The sequence below is a fragment of the Mustela putorius genome, unplaced genomic scaffold (assembly GCF_011764305.1).
Source record: "Mustela putorius furo isolate JIRA1106 unplaced genomic scaffold, ASM1176430v1.1 tig00537350_pilon_pilon_pilon, whole genome shotgun sequence".
NCBI classification, from domain to species: Eukaryota; Metazoa; Chordata; class Mammalia; order Carnivora; family Mustelidae; genus Mustela; species Mustela putorius.
The window spans coordinates 22,270,420-22,288,327 of record NW_025422471.1 but is presented as its reverse complement, the minus strand read 5'-3'; the positions used below and the strand labels follow the sequence as shown (position 1 = coordinate 22,288,327).

Genomic DNA, 17,908 nt, shown 5'->3' with positions numbered 1-17,908 from the left:
AGCCAAGTAATAATGAGAAGTTTGCTCTGTGAGAATCAGAGGAGAATGAATGACATGATGTTCATAGCCAATATCCATTAATTATGAGAAGCTGATGTATACATCTTCATATAGATGAGAACACTTGTGTTTCTGAATAAGAAATATATTTCTGAACTCTGTGAAGACCATTTCTCTTCTATTAAGGGAAATTATTTTTTTAGACTGAATGTAATGTGAATACTTGGGCTGTGGTTTTACACATGCTAATATAGTCATTCTCTGATTCCTGTTGGCTCTGTCATTCTTCTATTCCTTTGCTTCTCTCTAAAAATCCAGACATCCCAAAATACTTTGGGTTTTTCAGTGAGCCAGGCTGATTTATTCATATGTACATTTTGCATATTCTGTGACATTTTCCTGGAATAACCTCTCCATCCTCACACCACCTCCACGCCTCATCCATTTGGCAAACTCTTATTTATTCTTCAAAATCCAACTCAAGTATCTTTCCTCTGTGAGGTTTCTCTTCTTTACATTGTCACCATATCTTGCTTGTCTTCTAGAATAGTACTAATCATACTGTGTTAAAGAGTTTAGTTTTGTCTCCTTATTAGATTTTTAATTTCTTGAGAGAAGGTTCTATGTCTTTATATTGTGTTCCTAGTATTTAAGCCCCCCAAAAGTTCATTAAATGAAGGAATGAATGAGTGAATGAATAAACAAACAATTGAATGAATCTACCTCGGTAGCACTCTGTTTCCTATGATCACCATTTGAGTATTCTGCTAAGTACTCATGAACTCATTCTAGCTAGTAATGAAAACTTCTCTGGTTGAGTACATTAAATTTACAAGCAATAATTAACTCTAAATTGAATTTATAATTGCTTTTATAATACTACTACAATCATGGGCATTCAAAATGCTGAATTCCCAGATGCATGTCACAACCTTAATTTTTAATTTCATCCTGCTCTTAAATAAACAAAAGGGAGAAAGAGTAGAAAGAATTGAAAATTCTGAGGAATAACTTTAATTAAGTATGTAAATAGCTTGAAAAAACATTGTAAAATAAGATTCAATCCAGAACCAAGATAGAGTATTAATTTCTAATTAAGTTCAGTGGTTTAATACCAAAGCAAATAAGCGAGAGCAGAGTTGCCAAGGAAGTAGAAGAACTAGTTCTTCCTACTACTTGCCAGCCCTTTGCACTCATTGCATATATAGGAAGTGACATTACTTATAGTTCCCTGGGGGTAAATGGATGAGGCTGCTTGCTGTTAAAGACCAGATGGGCAGGGGTTCTGGCTGCCCTAGTCTTTCCCTGGCTGTGGTGAGAGTTAAGTCAGGATCTCGTGGCTCATAAACTCTTTGCCGGAGACTGTTGGGGAAACACTGGGGTTTAAGAAAGGGGAGTAGAATGTAACTATAAGGATTTATGGTCTTGGTGCTTAGCCTAGGCTAAATAGGAAGTGTTTGAAGTAAGCAAGAAAGGCATATACTACTTAAATTTCATAGTTAAGATTGTTTAGGCTGGTGATTTTCAACTCTGCTTTAGACTGGAGTCACTTGGAAGCTTTTAAAACATAAAAACACAGCAATACGGAGACCCTACCCTAGTATAGTTAAATCAGAGTCTCTGTGGGGAGGGGTAAGGGATAGAATCAGTATTTTTAAAAAGTTTCCTACCGGTGATTCTAAAATATGTCCAGAGTTAAGAACCACTGACATAAGCAGTGATTGATGATTAAAAATTATTAGTAAGGGACCTAAATTCTGTGTATGTTTTCAAAAAGTTAATAATTAATATATATGTACTTATATATTAATACTTATAAAAATCCATACTTAATTCAACACTTATGCTTCATGGGCTTTTAGGGTAGGATGTTCTTTGTTTTTGTTTTTATTGTTGTAGAAAAATATACACCAGTCGGTAGTTTGTGTTCATTGTAAATTGCAGCCATATTCTTAGAAGGTTACAGCCCTTGGAGTTTTAATCTTCAACTTAATGCTTATGAGATAATGGCAAACATGATTACCAAATTGATCAGGAATAGTAACACTGGAGGTTTTTAAACTAAGCCTTGAAGAAGAGATAGAATTTAGATACACAGAAAAGGTGGAGTGAGATGGGAGTGAGAATCGTAAATGGAGGAACAGCGTGAACTCCCAGGAGGAAGAGGTATAAGAAAATTTCAGAGAAAAGTACTGCAGTGTCTGAGACAGGGGCTCAATGGCAATTGAAATGGCAGCTAAAGCCATCAGTCTCTCGAGGGCAAATGCAGTCCACCTATAGCAGTTGAAAATGGCTATGCCCAGGCTCTGTTGGTCTCTAATGCAATGATGTGTGGAAGTTTGATTGTAGATAGTGTTTAATGAACACTAACTATATGCCAGACACTTTTCCTGAGCGCTTCATGTGTATTAACTAATTTAATCCTCATAGCAATGTGGAGAGCTAGGTACTGTTATGATCCCCGGCTTACAGATGAGGAAATGTGCAGCCTGTAGGTTGTTTTGGGGATGTCTCTATATTTTCTCCATATGTCCCTATGGCTCTGATCCAGAGTCCACACGATGTATTTACTGGGCAATGAATTACATAGTTAAAACAGAAATGTCCAAGGTAGGAATAGAGTAAAAGTGGGTACTTGGAAATAAGGTCAACTAGGGATCAGAAAGTTTGAACTTTTTTCTATAGGTATGAGGGAATTACTGATATTTTTTAAGCAAGGAATGGGATGGTGGAAAATTTTAGTTAAGTAGGTCTGGAAAGAGGAGTAAGGTAGGTTAAGGATAAGGGAGGGTGGGAGGTAAACATTAGGAAGATAATGAAATAAACTAGAGATGACATGATAAAAAGCTAGGTCAGGGTGGTGGTAGTAGTAACAGAGATGGCACAGATGCCAAGTGCCCATTATGAAGGTCCTGGTGACCACAGGGGTAGCCTGAGTGACTGGGTAAGCCATGGGAGGTCAGGGGGACAATCCTGATTAAGGGTAGGTGGTAAACCAAATCATTCCAGCCTGGGATGTGTTATTCTACTTCATATACTAACTTCAAGTTTTAAATTTTATTTTGCATACTTACCTATTTTTGATATGGATGACAATATTTATCTGTATACTCTAATTTCGCACTAGCCCATTACTTAGTAAAAATAGGATATTGACTCTTTATTATGTGTAATTAATATAGTGTTATTTTTATTATTAATATATGTACTATTATTAATAATATTACTTTCTTTAGATTATCAGACCAGGATGAAGAGGGCAAGACCAAGCAGAAGTGTATCATATCTGACCCCTCCTTTTCCATGGTGACAGTTCAACGGGAAGATAGTGGAATAACCTGGGAGACCAATTCAAGCAGGTCTTCCACTCCTTGGGCCTCGGAAGAGAGTCAGACTTCTGGTGTGTGTAGTCTGGAGGGGTCAACTATGAATTCTCCTCCAGGGAATGTTTCCTTTATTGTGGATGAAGTTAAAAAGGCCCGGAAAAGAATGCCCAAGTCAAAGCGTGGCTCACCATCACTGCGTCGGAAAGGCAACAAAAAAAGAAATTCTCTTGAATCTCAAGATGTTCCAGCAAACACAAAAGATAATCCTTTGATTTCAGAAAGCCAGGTACTAAGCACCCAGAAAGAGAAGTCCTTTGCTGGCATATACGATAAAACGAGAAAAAAGAAGACCACCTCAAATACACCTCCTATTACCGGGGCAATATACAAAGAACACAAGCCCTTAGTGTTAAGGCCAGTCTATATAGGAACAGTACAATATAAAATTAAGATGTTTAATTCGGTTAAAGAAGAATTAATTCCGCTACAATTTTATGGAACATTGCCAAAGGGTTATGTAATTAAAGAAATACATTATAGGAAGGGGAAAGAAGCATCCATTAGTCTAGAGCCAGATATGAGCAATCGTGATTCTAATATAGTTTCTCAAACAGGGAGATTAGTAGGCCAAAGCATAGAAGATGATAAAGTAAAACAGCTTGCTTCACCCTGGAAAGCTGCGTTCTCTAAAGGATCAGAGTCCTTGATCTCTTCATTCCGTCATGAAGATGAAAAGAAAATTTATGTTGATTCTCCACAAAAGGCCACATCTGGCACCGACCACATAGCTTCCTCTTTTGCAAGTAATGACACAGCAGAACAGGAAATACAGCTCAGTCCTCCTGAGTCAGTGCCACAACAGCCAGGTGATGAAGCAAAACTCTGTGAAATGGAGCCGTCCTCTCTCACACCTGATACATCTACACCTGGGTTTTTGGAAACAGCAAAGGAAGAATTTGAGCCTGATTCACAAGAAATTGTGACTTCAGAGCATGAATCTTCAGTCTTACCACCTTTAGTGGATGAGGTAAAGAAGGAAGATGTGTATTCTGTTGACCATTCCATTTCACTGGAGGCAGAAAAGGATTCTCTGGAAATAGGTGCACCAGGTCTGGCAGCATCCATCGAGGAAGATTTTGGCCCAGAGATGGAAGAGCTGGACCTGACTTCACCAGAAAGGGCAGAACCAGTCTCTGAACAACAAAACCCTCCTCATCTTGACATCAAAGGAATGGAAGAAGAAAATGTACCTGAGCCAACCATTTCTCTTTCTGAATCTCTAGTGTTAGATGAACCAAAGAAAGAAGAAGTTGAAACTTCTCTGCCGAGAGCTGCTACACCTGAACCCAAAGATTCTAATTTAGTGGAAGAAGAGGTCATAGAACTTGAATACCCAGAGAGTCCATCTATTTCCAAGAAGCCCTTCTCGCCGTATTTGGCCCCTGAAGTGGAGCAGAAAGAAGAGATCCTTTTACCATCACTGAAAACATCCACCAGGAGTGACCATGTCACTTCATCTGAAGAAGAAAGAGAGGAAAATGAGTCTGTTTCTACTGATTCTGCTTTTGTATCAGAGTATTCAGTCCCACAGGATTTGAACCATGAACTAGAGAAGCAAGAAGTTGAGCTAGTTTCTCCATCCACTATAAAAGGTATATCTGAACATCCAATTTTTTCAGAAGAAGAGAATGAGGAATTTGAGCCTTTGGCCTCTGCATCCGAGCGCTCTCTCTCACCATCCACAACTGAGCAGACTTCTGAATGCCAGTCCCCTCTCTTTTCTGCAGCTTTGTCAGAAAGCATAGGCCTGTCCGGAGAAGAGGCTTCAGAAAGTGGATGTTACACACCAGATTCCATATCTGCTTCTGAGTATTTAACTCCATCACAGGCAACAAAAGAGTCACCGATGAAAACAGTTGACCATAAATCCCCATTAAAATCAAAAGGTGTTTCTGAACACGTGATTCTATCAGAAGAGAAAGAAGACACTGGACCATATTCCTTAGATGTGGCTTCTGCATCTGAGCGCTCTTTCTCACCATCCGCAGCTGAGCAGACTTCTGAAAGCCAGGCCCCATTGTTTTCGACTGCTATGTTGGAACAGGCAGGCATGTCAGAAGAAGAGGATCAAGGAAGTGAGCGTTTTGCAGCAGATTCAACCCTGACTTCCCAAAATGCAGTTCCACCAAATGCAACACAGGAACCTCCAAAGAAAATAATTGATGATGTGTCCTTATTAAAATCAAAAGATGTTTCTGAGCATATGACTTTCTCAGAAGAAAAGAAGGAAAGCACTGGATTGTATTCCCCAAATGTGGCCTCTGTTTCTGAACATTCTCTCCCACCATCCACAGCTGAGCAGACTTCTGAATGCCAAGGCCCACTGTTTCCAACCCCTACACTAGAACAAGCAGTGATGTCAGAAGAAAAGGATCTAAGAAGTGAGCGTTTCACAGCAGATTCAACACTGACTTCCCAAAATGCAGTCCCAACAAATGTAACACAGGAATCCCCAAAGAAAATAATTGATGATGTGTCTCCATTAAAATCAAAAGGTATTTCTGAGCACATGATTTTGTCAGAAGAAAAGGAAGACACTGGATTATATTCCCCAAATGTGGCCTCTGTCTCTGAACACTCTCTCCCACCATCCACAGCTGAGCAGACTTCTGGATGCCAGGCCCCATCATTTGCAGCCACCGCATCTGAGCATGTGGTCCTATCAGAGGAGACAGTAGAAATAGAGCGGTACACACCCTCCTCCACCTCAACTTCTGAATTTTCAGTACCACCACATGCAACACCGGAATCACAGGAGGAAGAAATTGTCCACAGATCCCCTTTAAATCTAAAAGGTGCCTCCTCACCTGTGAATTTCTCAGAAGAAGAGCAAGACATTGGACCTTTTTCTCCAGACTCAGCATTTGTGTCAGAATTCTCATTTTCACCCTATGCAACTCAGGAAGCAGAGAAAAGAGAACTTGAATGTGATTCTCCAATATGTTTAACATCACCATCTGAGCATACTATTTTGTCAGATGAAGACACTGAGGAAGTTGAACTTTTTTCTCCAGACTCAGCATCACAAGTTTCAATCCCACCATATAGAATCCCAGAAACAAGGAAAAATGAATTTGAGCATGATTCACTGGTAACTAAAATATCAGCTTCTGGATATTCTTGCCCTTCAGAAGCAGATAAAGAAGACCTCATGCCAACTGCTGCCACACCCACACCTGAGCACCTTGGTTCATCACAGAAGCAACAAGCCAAACCTTCTCCTTCCATGTCTGCTTCTAAAGATTTGATTTCACCATCTTCAACAAATAAAAGAGAGATCACAGAAGTTGAGCCAGATGCTCAAACAATCTCAACATCTATATCTGAATATCTCATTTTGACACAGCAGCAGAGAACTCAAGCATTTTCAGAACCTGAGTCTGAAGACTTGATTTCACCATATTCAACCAGTGAAACAGAGAAGGGAGAAATCCAGACTAGTTCATCAGTAGCTGCAACACCTGTTTTTTCACCTGCACAATCATTTATGGCAAAGGAAGATGCCAAACCTGTTTTGCATTCATCTCAATATTCAGCTTCACCTGATTCAGTCCATGAATTTCAGAAAGAACAAGAAACCAAAGCATCACTCACTCCAAAAGCTGCAAATGAACAGATGGCTTTGTTAAAAGTTAAAAGTAAGGAAGAAACTGTGCCTGATTCTCAAGAAGCTACAGCACATGTATTACGGGATCAAGAAATGGAGCTTCAGCCTCCAAATGTTCTAGGGCCTGGGATGAAATATTCAGTTCTGCCTGACTTGGTAGATGAGCCAAAGAAGGATGTGAAACCCAATTTAGCTCCAACTGTGACATCTGAACTAGAACAGAGAATGTTGTCAGAGAAGGAGCCTGAAGTAATAAAACCATATTCACCTCTAAAGGACACATCTTTATCTGGACCTGAGATCTTATCAGCAGTAAAAATGCAAGTGAAACACGACTCTGAAATAGCTGGTACACCTAGAGTGTTGCATTCAGTTCCATCAGGAGTGCAAGAGGAAGCTAAACATGGGCCACCTGCCCCAGAATTTTCAAAAGAAATAAAGAGAGAAATCGCACCCAGTTGTTCAATAACCACAACATCTATAACTAAGCATGATTCAAGCTTACCCAAGTCAGGAAAAGAAGAAACTCCAACAGGTTTATCTTTCACCACCCCTATAGAACACCCAGTCTTAACAAAAGTAGAAAAGAATGAGTTAGGAAGTGGCTTTCCATCACTGGTGACATGTATAGATGACCATTCACTTCTTAAAGAAGAAAAGATAGCAAGGAAAACTAGTTTTCCCACTGAAACTGCTGCATCTGAACATCCAGCTTGGTCAGAAGAGGAGAAAGAAATTAAATTTGATTCGCCTGCAAGAATATCCTCTTTATCAGAGCATTCTTTGTCCAAGGTAGAAACTGAAGAAATTAAACCTGGGTTGCCAATAACCAAAGCCTCATTGTCTCAGCATTCAGATGTATCTAAGGAAGAGAGGGTGGAAAATGAACAAGATCGTTCCTTTTTTACAGTCCTTGACTCTGAACAACTGGTTTTATCACAGAAAAAGACTTCTGTGTCTGCCTCAGAGGAATCAGGGCCTGAACGTGTCCTTTTGCTCAACCAAGGTGGTGAGGTGAAGAAGAAAGAAACTGAACTTCCTTCCTCACAAAGCGTGTCATCCGCACCCAAACATATAGTTCCAAAAGACAAAAATGAGGAAATTGGAAGTTCTTCTCCTGAGTTGGAAAATTTAGTGTCAGCAGACTTAACTCTGACCCCCAGAGGTAAGAACAGAGAGATAGCAGAGCCATCTTCTACAGCTCAGGAAGATTTCCTGTCAGAAAGACAAGATCTTGCTCTGGCAGAGCTTTCATTGGAACTTGAAAAGAAAGACAAACCACACCAAGTATCAGAATTACCAAGCACTGCGTCAGAATTCACTCGTAGTTTAGGCGAGCAAGATGGATCCATAGATGCAAAACAAACAAAATCTCCCATAACCAAAACAGGAGATTCTGTCTCTGAAATTTCAGAGGTTTCATCATGCCTAAGGGAGGAACCTCAGATTCAAGAAATTAAATCTTTCTCTCCCAAGGTAGTCAGCTTAAGGTCAAAAGAAACATTGATGCATCTAGTTGAAGGAGACAGCCTCGAAAAACCTCAGCCACATACCTTTTCTTTAAAAGGATTATCAGAGAAGTTGAACCATTCGGCTGACATTAAGACAGGAGGAAAACAAGAAATAAGCCCATTACTATCAACAGGAAATTTGAAGACACAAGTGATAGGAGACATTGAAAGGAAACTAAGTGAAGAAACAGATCAACCAGATTCATTCCGTGTGCCCCAGAGTGTAACAGAACCATCAAAGATGGTTTCTTCTGACCTTGTGGAACAAGAGAAGCCCGAAAAAACACTTCATTCAGATCAAGCTGTTAAGTTACCTGATGTAAGTGGGTCTTTTGCAGATAAACAAGGTCTAGGTGTTAAACAATTTTCATTTCTGAAAGAGAGTTTGCCTTTGGAAGAATCAAAATCATTTATCACAACTGAGTTTGCAGACATTAAAGAAACACAAATGCAAGAGGCTCTTTTTGTTCCCAAGAATGAAAGCTGGATGTTGGAAAAGCCAGAAAGGGATCTGGCAAGTCAGCAGGAAGAAGGAATACTGGAATCTGTGGAGCTGGGTTCCTCCGGCAGTAATGATTTGAAGACAGGGCATCTCAAGGCCGCTCTGTTGGATAAAGACCATACATGTGAAACCAGAAAGCAGCTTCTGCCACATTCTGCAGAAGAATCTCCTTTATCATTAGGAGAGCCAGTATGTACTCTCAGTACCTCCAGTGGTGACATAGAGACCTTATCAACTAAAACTTACTCTTCTGAAGAAACAAAGCTGGCTCCCAAACCAAAATCTTTAGTTCCAACTAGAAATGTAGAGATAAATGAAGCAGAGGAGAAGCAGATTCTCCCTTCTGTGGGGAGTGAAAGTTTGATACTGGAGAAAGCAACCCCAGACTCTTCAAGACCTTGCAAAGAAGGCAGCCAGGAAGAAATCAAACCACTTTCTGAAAGAATCCATCAGAAACCAGTGTCTGATCCATCAGTGGGAGAGATCAAATCAGAAACTATTCCCTCTCCCACCAAAGCAGCCCAGTTCCTGGCAGAAGATGCAGAACCTGCGTTGGGCAAAGAAAAAGAAGCACACAGGAGTATATCTCCTTTACCTCGAGAGAAGCCGTTAGAAGAAGCAAAAGTCCTTCACTCAAAGGTCGTAGATGATGTTAATAAGAGAGGGAAGCCAGCATCTGAGGTGAAAATATCCACACCAATAGAACCCCTCTCCTCAATGCAAGAAAATGAAGAATCTCAACTTGCAGAGCCACTTGAGGTGACACAAAAGTTGCCTAAGCAACAGAAGGTGGTTGAGCCAGGCCTTTCTGAGGAGAAAGGGAAGAAAGGAATATTATCTTTCACATCATGGATGTCCAGTTTGTTTTTTGGATCAAGCACTCCAGAGAAGAAAGTTGCTGAAAAAGATTTAGAAGCTCAACCAAGTCCATCTGTAGAAAAATCATCACCTGTGACAGGGTCTGAAAGAACAGCTTCAGCTGACTCTAATGCAACCGAGAAAGCAGCTGATCGTCTGTTACCTGAGGCAAAACTTAAAACTGCTGAAAAATCCAGAGGTACTTCAGTTAAATCTGGTGAAGGCCAAGAGTTTGAAGAAGAAAAACCCACATCTTTATCAAATGTAGAAATTTTACAACAGCCAAAATCCAACTCTGAGGTGTCTAGTGAAGATTATAGGAAAAAAGAAATTCTAGACTATTCAGAGGAAATGGACCTAAACTCAGTAGTTGCTTCTGCTGATGGTGAGAAACATCTTGAAATTCAATCTTATCCTCCCATGGGTGAGAAATCCATTGTGGAAGAAGTGCAAAATGCTGTTCCTCTTCATATCACTGATAGTAAAAGAGCCCAGAAGCCAGAAATTTCTGATCCATCTAAATGGAATGTTTCTACTCTTAAGAAGGAGCCAAGAAGTGATCAAAGAGAAAAATTACTCTTTTCATTTGATGCAGTAGATAAGGTGCCACAACAGCCAAAATCAGCTTCATCTGGCTTCACAAGTAAAAATATCACAGAGGAATCAGAGAAGCCAGAGACAATAATTTTGCCAGTAGAAGAATCTAAATGCAGTCTAATTGATCTGAGTGAAGACAGACTGAAGAAAGAAATGCTAAAACCTACTTCCTTGAAAACTTCTGAAGAGGAAACAAAACTCAGGCCTGTTAGCCCAACTGAGGAGAAAGGTGACTTGATAACCAGATCATATTCTGTGGCAGAAAAGAAGGTGCTGGCTGAAAAGCAAGAAACTGTGGCCCCATTAGAATTTAGAGATAATGAACTAGGGAAGGCACAAACTATTAAATTGGAAGAATCAAAAGCAGTAGCTGTGTTGCAGCAAGTCTCCCAAAATGAAGAGCACACAGAAAGATATACAATAATGAAGCAGGAGAAAGAAGAAAAACCAAACCAGTCACAGGTATTTCCAGACGGAAAGCAGCAGCAAGAAATACAGCCTTATTCTGTGAATGTAGTCAGATCTAAGCCTGAAGAATCAGATATCTCCTTAAGTCCTCCTTTGGATGAAACTCAGCCATTTTCATTAGTTAAAACTGTATCAGCTACTGAAAAATCAGAAACTATGCTCTTGGAGGGTCGCCCAGAAATCAGGGAACCAAGGGCAGTAGGAGTTCAACCACATCCAAGAGAAGAAAGTAAAGTTTTGGTGGAGAAAATCAAGATGTTCCTTCCAGCGGATCTCCCTTATCATGATGAAAAAGATAACTATTCTTCACCTAGGGAAGGAAATCTGATAGTGGAAAAGTCAAGCAGGGATATGGCAAGTCACAATGAAGAAAAGGGACACGTCACAGTGGCAGAGCCATCAAAAGGTGGTTCAATAGATGCCACAAAAGAAAGTACGAAACAAGGATCTCCATCTAAAGAATCTGAAAGGATTTTAGATCATCATTTTGATGAAACAAAGAGCTTAGAAACCCCACCATATTTGTTGTCATCCGTGAAATCACAAACACTTGTTTCAGGAACATCTCCAGAAATGAATGCAGTGAAGAAACAAGAAATACCATGGTCAGAATTGACTCCAGATAGGCATACAGTCCAAACTATTCAAACATCTAAAGATCTAACATCTGAAATGTCTAAGCAATCGGTTCTTGCTTCAAAGCACCATATGGAGGTTGTGGAAGATACCCATGTAAGTGAACCACACTCTTCAGCAAGCAGCAACTATGCTCAGTTTATAAAGAATGCGTCAGCAATCAATGCTGGTAGAATGGTTCCTCATAGAGAAATATCCAAGGAGCCTGAAGACACATATGTAAAAGGGGAAGACTTCACAGTGACTAGTAAGCCAGCTGGACTTTCAGAAGATCAAAAGAGTGCCTTCAATATTATTTCTGAAGGCTGTGAGATATTGAATATTCATGCTTCTGCATTTATTTCTTCAGTTGATCAGGAAGAAAGTGAACAAATGCAAGATAAGTTGGAATATTTGGAAGAGAAGGCTTCATTTAGAACTATATCCCTTCATGACAGTAGTGAGGCTGTTCCTTGCCATAAAACATTAAAGAGTGAGTTAGAAGATTCCGATCAGGTTATATCACTGCAAGAAAATAAACGAAAGGAATCTCTTAACACAAAACGGGAGGTACCCACAGATTCAGAAACTGATGATTTCACCTTTAATCAGCCCACAGCTCCCAGTGATGAAGATTATTTTGAAAAATATACATTGATTGATTATAACATCTCCCCAGATCCAGAAAAACAAAAAGCCCCATGGAAATTAAATGTTGAAGTGGAACTCCCAAAGGAAGTTACACAAGATACTGTCTCTTTCCCAGAAAGATCAGAGGAAGGTGCCCTGGAACATGAATATGACTTGGTGAAGTTAGACGAAAGCTTCTATGGGATGGAGAAGGATTACAGCAAATCATCTCACCCAGAGACCCAGAAGCCTTTGGGTATTCAGCAATCAGCTGACAGAGATGCTTCAAAGAACATAAATAGAGATGTGGACTTAAAGTCACCTGGGATGCCTTTATTTGGTGCAGAAGAAGGAGTTTTGTCACCAACCCAGATCTTTCCTACCACCACTAAAGCCATTAATCCCGAACTTCTGGAGGAGCCACCTGCACTTGCATTTTTATACAAGGATCTGTATGAAGAAGCAGTTGGAGAGAAAAAGAAGGAAGGGGAGACAGCTTCTGAAGGTGACAGTGTGAATTCTGAGGCATCATTTCCAAGCAGGAATTCTGACACTGATGATGGAACAGGAATATATTTTGAGAAGTACATACTCAAAGATGACATTCTCCATGGCACATCTGTATCTCAAAAGGACCAAGGCCAAGGCCTGGAAGAAAAAGGAGTTGGTAAGGATGATTCATACAAACTGATAGCTGCAGAAGGGGAAATTTGGGGGAGGTTTGGAACTGTTTTGGGGGAGAAGAGTCTGGAAGAGGAACAGAAAGCTACTTACAGGGAAGAAGAATCAGTTTGCCATGTGGAGACCCTTGACATTGAAGCTATGCAGGGGAAAGCTCCCATCACTGAGGAAGTCACTGTGGTTACCCAGAAGGTAAGCTATGCGGTTCCATTTGAAGACACCCATCATGTCCTGGAGAGAGCAGATGAAACGAACAGTCAGAATAATGAAGCAGCAAGTGCAAGTCCAGAAGTCAATCTGAACGTCCCAGTACAAGTGTCCTTCCCAGAGGAAGAATTTGCATCTGGTGTAACTTGTGTTCAAGAAACACTGCAAGAAGAATCTAAAATAATGGTCCCATCTGAGCAAAGTGAAGACAGACTCCGCAGTAGCCCCGTTCAGGATGAGTATGAATTTGCTGAATCCCTGAATTATGAAATGGTTGCTCAGGACACTTTATCAGAGGAACTGTATTCAGAATCCACACCAGAAGATGTGTTATCTCAAGGAAAGGAATCCTTTGAACATGTCAGTGAAAATGAATTTGTGAGTGAGGTGGAACAAAGTATGTCTGTTGAACAGAAAGAGTTGGGTGGAGAGAAAGCAGAACAGGAACAATTATTGTCAGAGTCAGCAACTGAGAAAGAACAAAAGGAACCGAAAAAGTCCCAGATCGACACATACTGTTACACTTGCAGAAACCCAATTTCTGCTGTTGATCAGATGTTTGGCATGCACAAAGACCATGAGGTTGCAACGCTAGATACAGCTATAAATGCTGTAAAGGTAAAAAATATTTTAAAGTATATAAGTACATAATAATAATATGTTTAATTTCTTTTCATATTTTCTCAATTTAAGAAATGACTGATATTTGATATATTCATATTTAGGGATAATAGTCTGAAAGAAAGATAAGAATTCTTCCCTAGGCATTTAGTTAACATCAATTTGACAAATGTTTATTGGGTATACACTATGTACCAGGCATTTTTCTAGGTTCTGGCAATAACAATGTTCTGGCAATAACAGTGTAAATAACACAGGGTCACAAACTTTGAGGTGTTTGAACTTATGACACTAGCCCTTAACATTATCCAAAAAAGCCAAATAATTTTATTTTTATTTTTTAAAGATTTATTGATTTATTTGAGAGAGAAAGAGTGAATGAGCGAGCGAGCGAGAGAGAGAGCAAGAGCACAAGCAGTTGTGGGACAGAGGGAGAGGGAGAAGCTGAGCAGGGAGCCCGATGTGGTGCTTGGTTCCAGGACCCTGGTATCATGAGCTGAGCTAAAGGCAGGTGTTTAACCGACTGAGCCACTGAAGCACCCACGCCAAATAATATTACATTGAAAAATATGCTTTTTTGAGCATAGAACACAATTTATTTTCTATTATCTACCACTATCATTCTTTAAAAATACACATTTACATTACATTGAGCAATTTCATTGCAGGTTTTATAAAATATTCAATACAGCCATTTTAAATTTTGGTTTTTTCCATATTTCCTCTGGGTATGAAATTGATATTAAAAATGATCTTCTTTCTATGTCTATAGACTCCCAATGTTAAAATGTTAAAAGTTAGTCACAACACAAATCGTTTTGCATGTTATTATAAATACTCTACTTCCCCAGGGATACTACTAGAAGTCAAGCATTTGGTCTTTGAGATTCTTATGTTCTTTCAGTAGCCTCCTAACTCGAATTCCCACCTTTCTCACTTTAAGCCATTCTCTAACACATTAGCCAGAATGATCTTCAAATGCAAGTATTCACAAGAATTGAGTACTTATTATGTGCCAGGCACTGTTTTATGTTCTTTATATAGAAGATACATTTTACTCCTCATAACAAGCCTGTCATCATCACCAATTTGCAGATAATGAAACGGGCACAGATAGATTAAGTGATTTGCGCAGAGTCATGGAAGACAGACTAAGATTGGTACCCAGGTCTATCTGATGCCAGAGCTCATGCTCTTAACTGTATATCCATACTGCTTGGCCCAGTGCCTTGTTAATGGTACAGCTTGCAATATGATTATTCAGTTAGGTCACTGTTAAATAATGGTTAAGCATTTTTTCCTCCAGAAAATTAAATCTTCTAAATCCTGTAACATTTGTTTTGTTTCTCCAGGATGAAATTTTTTTGAAACTTTACCTGGTAATGTTTGGGGGTAGAGGATGGAGCATTTTTTTTTTTTTTTAAATGAACTCTCGGGCTTTTGGATGCTTTAACACTGGTGAAATGTGCCCTATTCTGTGATGACAGCTGTTGTGTTAACTGACAAGTACTGGGCGCTGTCAGCAGAAAGAAGACTCGATTTTTTTCAGCTTTCTTAATTATGTTTTATTCATCTCTGAGTTTAAGAAGTTAAAAAAACAATTCTGTCTAAATATTATCAATGTAAAGCAAATTTCAAAAGCAAGGAGATATGTCTCCTGATTTAAAACTATTTTCAAGTTTTTTCCCCCTGATCTTCTCTAAGCAGTATAACCAAAAGAAGAAAGAAAAAAGTGGAAAACTAAAGCCAAAGAGAGCTGCTTCATTTCGTTAAATCAACTATGAAGATTAAGAGTTGGTTGGCAACTCTTAAAAATTAGAGATCAATTTAAAGAGTTATAACTTGAGAATTCTCTAGCATCTTGTGAGGAGGCCATTTGTGATTATTCAGGAATTGGTGGCTGCATTCAGGATCATCCAGGTTTTTACTTCTCCTCCTCTGCCATTCCCACTGTGGTGGCTTATTTTTTGTCATTGATTTTCTTCCTTCACTCTCTCCTTCTTTCTCAGCATTTATTGACCTCCCATTCCATGTGCTAATAATCATTGGGAATGAAAACAAAAAGAAAGGAAGATGAACTTGCGGCTCCCCCCAAATCAATACAGCATTGTGGGAGCACAGTGTTCTGCAAAAGGAACCTTTTGGGAGTGTGCAAAATGGTGGAGTAGGACTGAGAGGGATAACTGGCAGTAAGAGAGAGTTTTTTCATCAATCAAGGGTATGGAGGACATTCTAGAGATAGGGAATGCCACATGAAAAAGCACATAGATGAGAAAGAGTTCAAGGAAAGATGGGGCTTGGGAAAAACAGGCAAGGGCTATAGAGCAGGCCCCAGATCCTGAAGGGGCTTCCCTCATTCTGTGGATGGTGAAGATTCTGAAGGGGCTTCCCTCATTCTGTGGATGGTGAACGAGGCAGCTGAAGCTCTGTTATTTTTGTTGTTTTTTGTTATGTTTAGTGGGATGGATTACAGCTGGGTTTATAACTATGGCTAAGATAGCTAACATCTTCCCCCACCCTCCATACATTTTCTAGTTGGCTATCACTCCTTGAGTGTTTTTAACCCTTTGAGGGTTACTAGAACCTTTAGGTCTCTTTGTAGACAGTTTTTATCATTTAATATGCTAAACTTCTGGCCTGGTGACATTCTGATCCCCTTCTTGGGGTGGGGATCCAGACATATCTGAAGCTATTGGTACAACTGTGAGGAGAATATTTGGATATGCTGGACCAGCAAAAAGTCTGCAGTCTTAGATGACAATACGTAAAAATCAAGGCTTACTAAAGAGAAAGAATTCAAATCCATAGTTTACTAAAGCAGGTACGCTTTGAACTTACCCACTCAACACGAAGTCCTTCCTCTTTCATGAGAAAATAAACTTTGTCTTGATCTCACTCTCAAACCTCCTAATTGTTTATCAGATAGAATTATCTATAGTCTGTTTAGATGAAGCAGCAAAGAAAATTTAAAGACTGATTTGTTAGTAGACACGATACAGTAAATCTCTGCTAAGCATACTAAATTTATAAGGAAATTAGAGCTCCCTGCTTGAAATTCTTTTCCCAAATGTCATATACTAAGCATATCTTAATTTTTTTCTTCAGGTCCAATTAGCAGAATTTCTTGACAATTTACAAGAAAAGTCCTTGAGGATTGAAGCCTTTGTTAGTGAGATAGAATCTTTTTTTAATACCATCGAGGTAAGTTACCATATCCATTTTACTTCGACCTGGTTTGTTCGTGTCATTACAAGGAAATGATTCTGAGACGGAAGAATCTGAATTAGGGATTGTGTGTGCATATGTGGTTTGCTTCTGTTGGTTTTGTTCCATTAAAAATGAAGGTCTTTAAAATCTTCCATCTGTGTGTAATCAGTGAAACTACTTCCTTTCTAAAGATAAACGATTTGCCCTTGAAAAGATATATCCATCTATTGGGTGTTAACTATGATAGGACAAATGCTTGGCATGCTTTATCCAATTTAATCCTTATAATAACCATACAAGACAGGTGTCATTAATATTGTTCCTATTTTATAGATAAGACACTGAGAGTTAAGTGTATTACCCAAGGTCATAATAAGTTGACAGTAAGTTGAGAGCCAAAATCTGAATCGATCTGAGTTCTTATTTGCTCCTGTCCTTTACCAACTTGCTCTTCAGAAATGCTCAAAGCCACTGCCCAGTGTCCCATGCCCAGGACAAATGGGTGTCTCTTGTAGTACCATTGCCTATGATGAGTGCATGCCCTCCTAGCTGCCGGCCCTTGCTCCCTCCGCAGTGAAGGGAGGTGGGGCGCCATGCTCCATCCATATGTAGAGATGGCCCAGGCATCCTCACTCGTCACCCAGGAGTGGCGGATGGGTCCCCTGCAGAAGGCTGCTGCATAGTTTCCCTATCACTAGGGCAACTCCTCGTCCTAGTTTGCTTGAGGGGGAGTCTGCTCAACTCCTGTTGTAGATCAGCTAATACCTGCTAATTATTTCTAGTATCCTCCAACAAATATCTGTTTGAGTGAGAATGACTAGGCATCTGGATTTGTCCAGGTGGGCAATAAAGTTTCTCTTAACTGTGGTGGAAATCACCCCCTTGCTGGAGAGCCCTTGTGGATGCACCTCGCTGTCCAGTATCCAGCTGCTACCTCCCTCATTCGAGAATTTTCATGGAGTGGCGAAAATGGCAGTAATGAATGGGGACCTTCATTCACTGTGATGCCCATTTTCAG

General features: G+C 39.7%; 1 protein-coding gene across 2 annotated transcripts in view; it reads left to right on the top strand.

The window, feature by feature from the left end:
* Positions 1 to 17,908, top strand: part of CMYA5 (cardiomyopathy associated 5) — an 89,030-nt gene that overhangs the window by 30,759 nt on the left and 40,363 nt on the right. For both annotated transcript variants that reach the window (XR_001181932.2, XM_004766808.3), the window contains exons 2-3: positions 3,237 to 13,680; positions 16,789 to 16,884. Coding sequence is in view for 1 of the 2 variants with exons in the window: in XM_004766808.3 (XP_004766865.1) it covers positions 3,237 to 13,680; positions 16,789 to 16,884 (10,540 nt within the window). In the remaining variant the exon portion in view is untranslated. The remainder of the gene's footprint in view (positions 1 to 3,236; positions 13,681 to 16,788; positions 16,885 to 17,908) is intronic.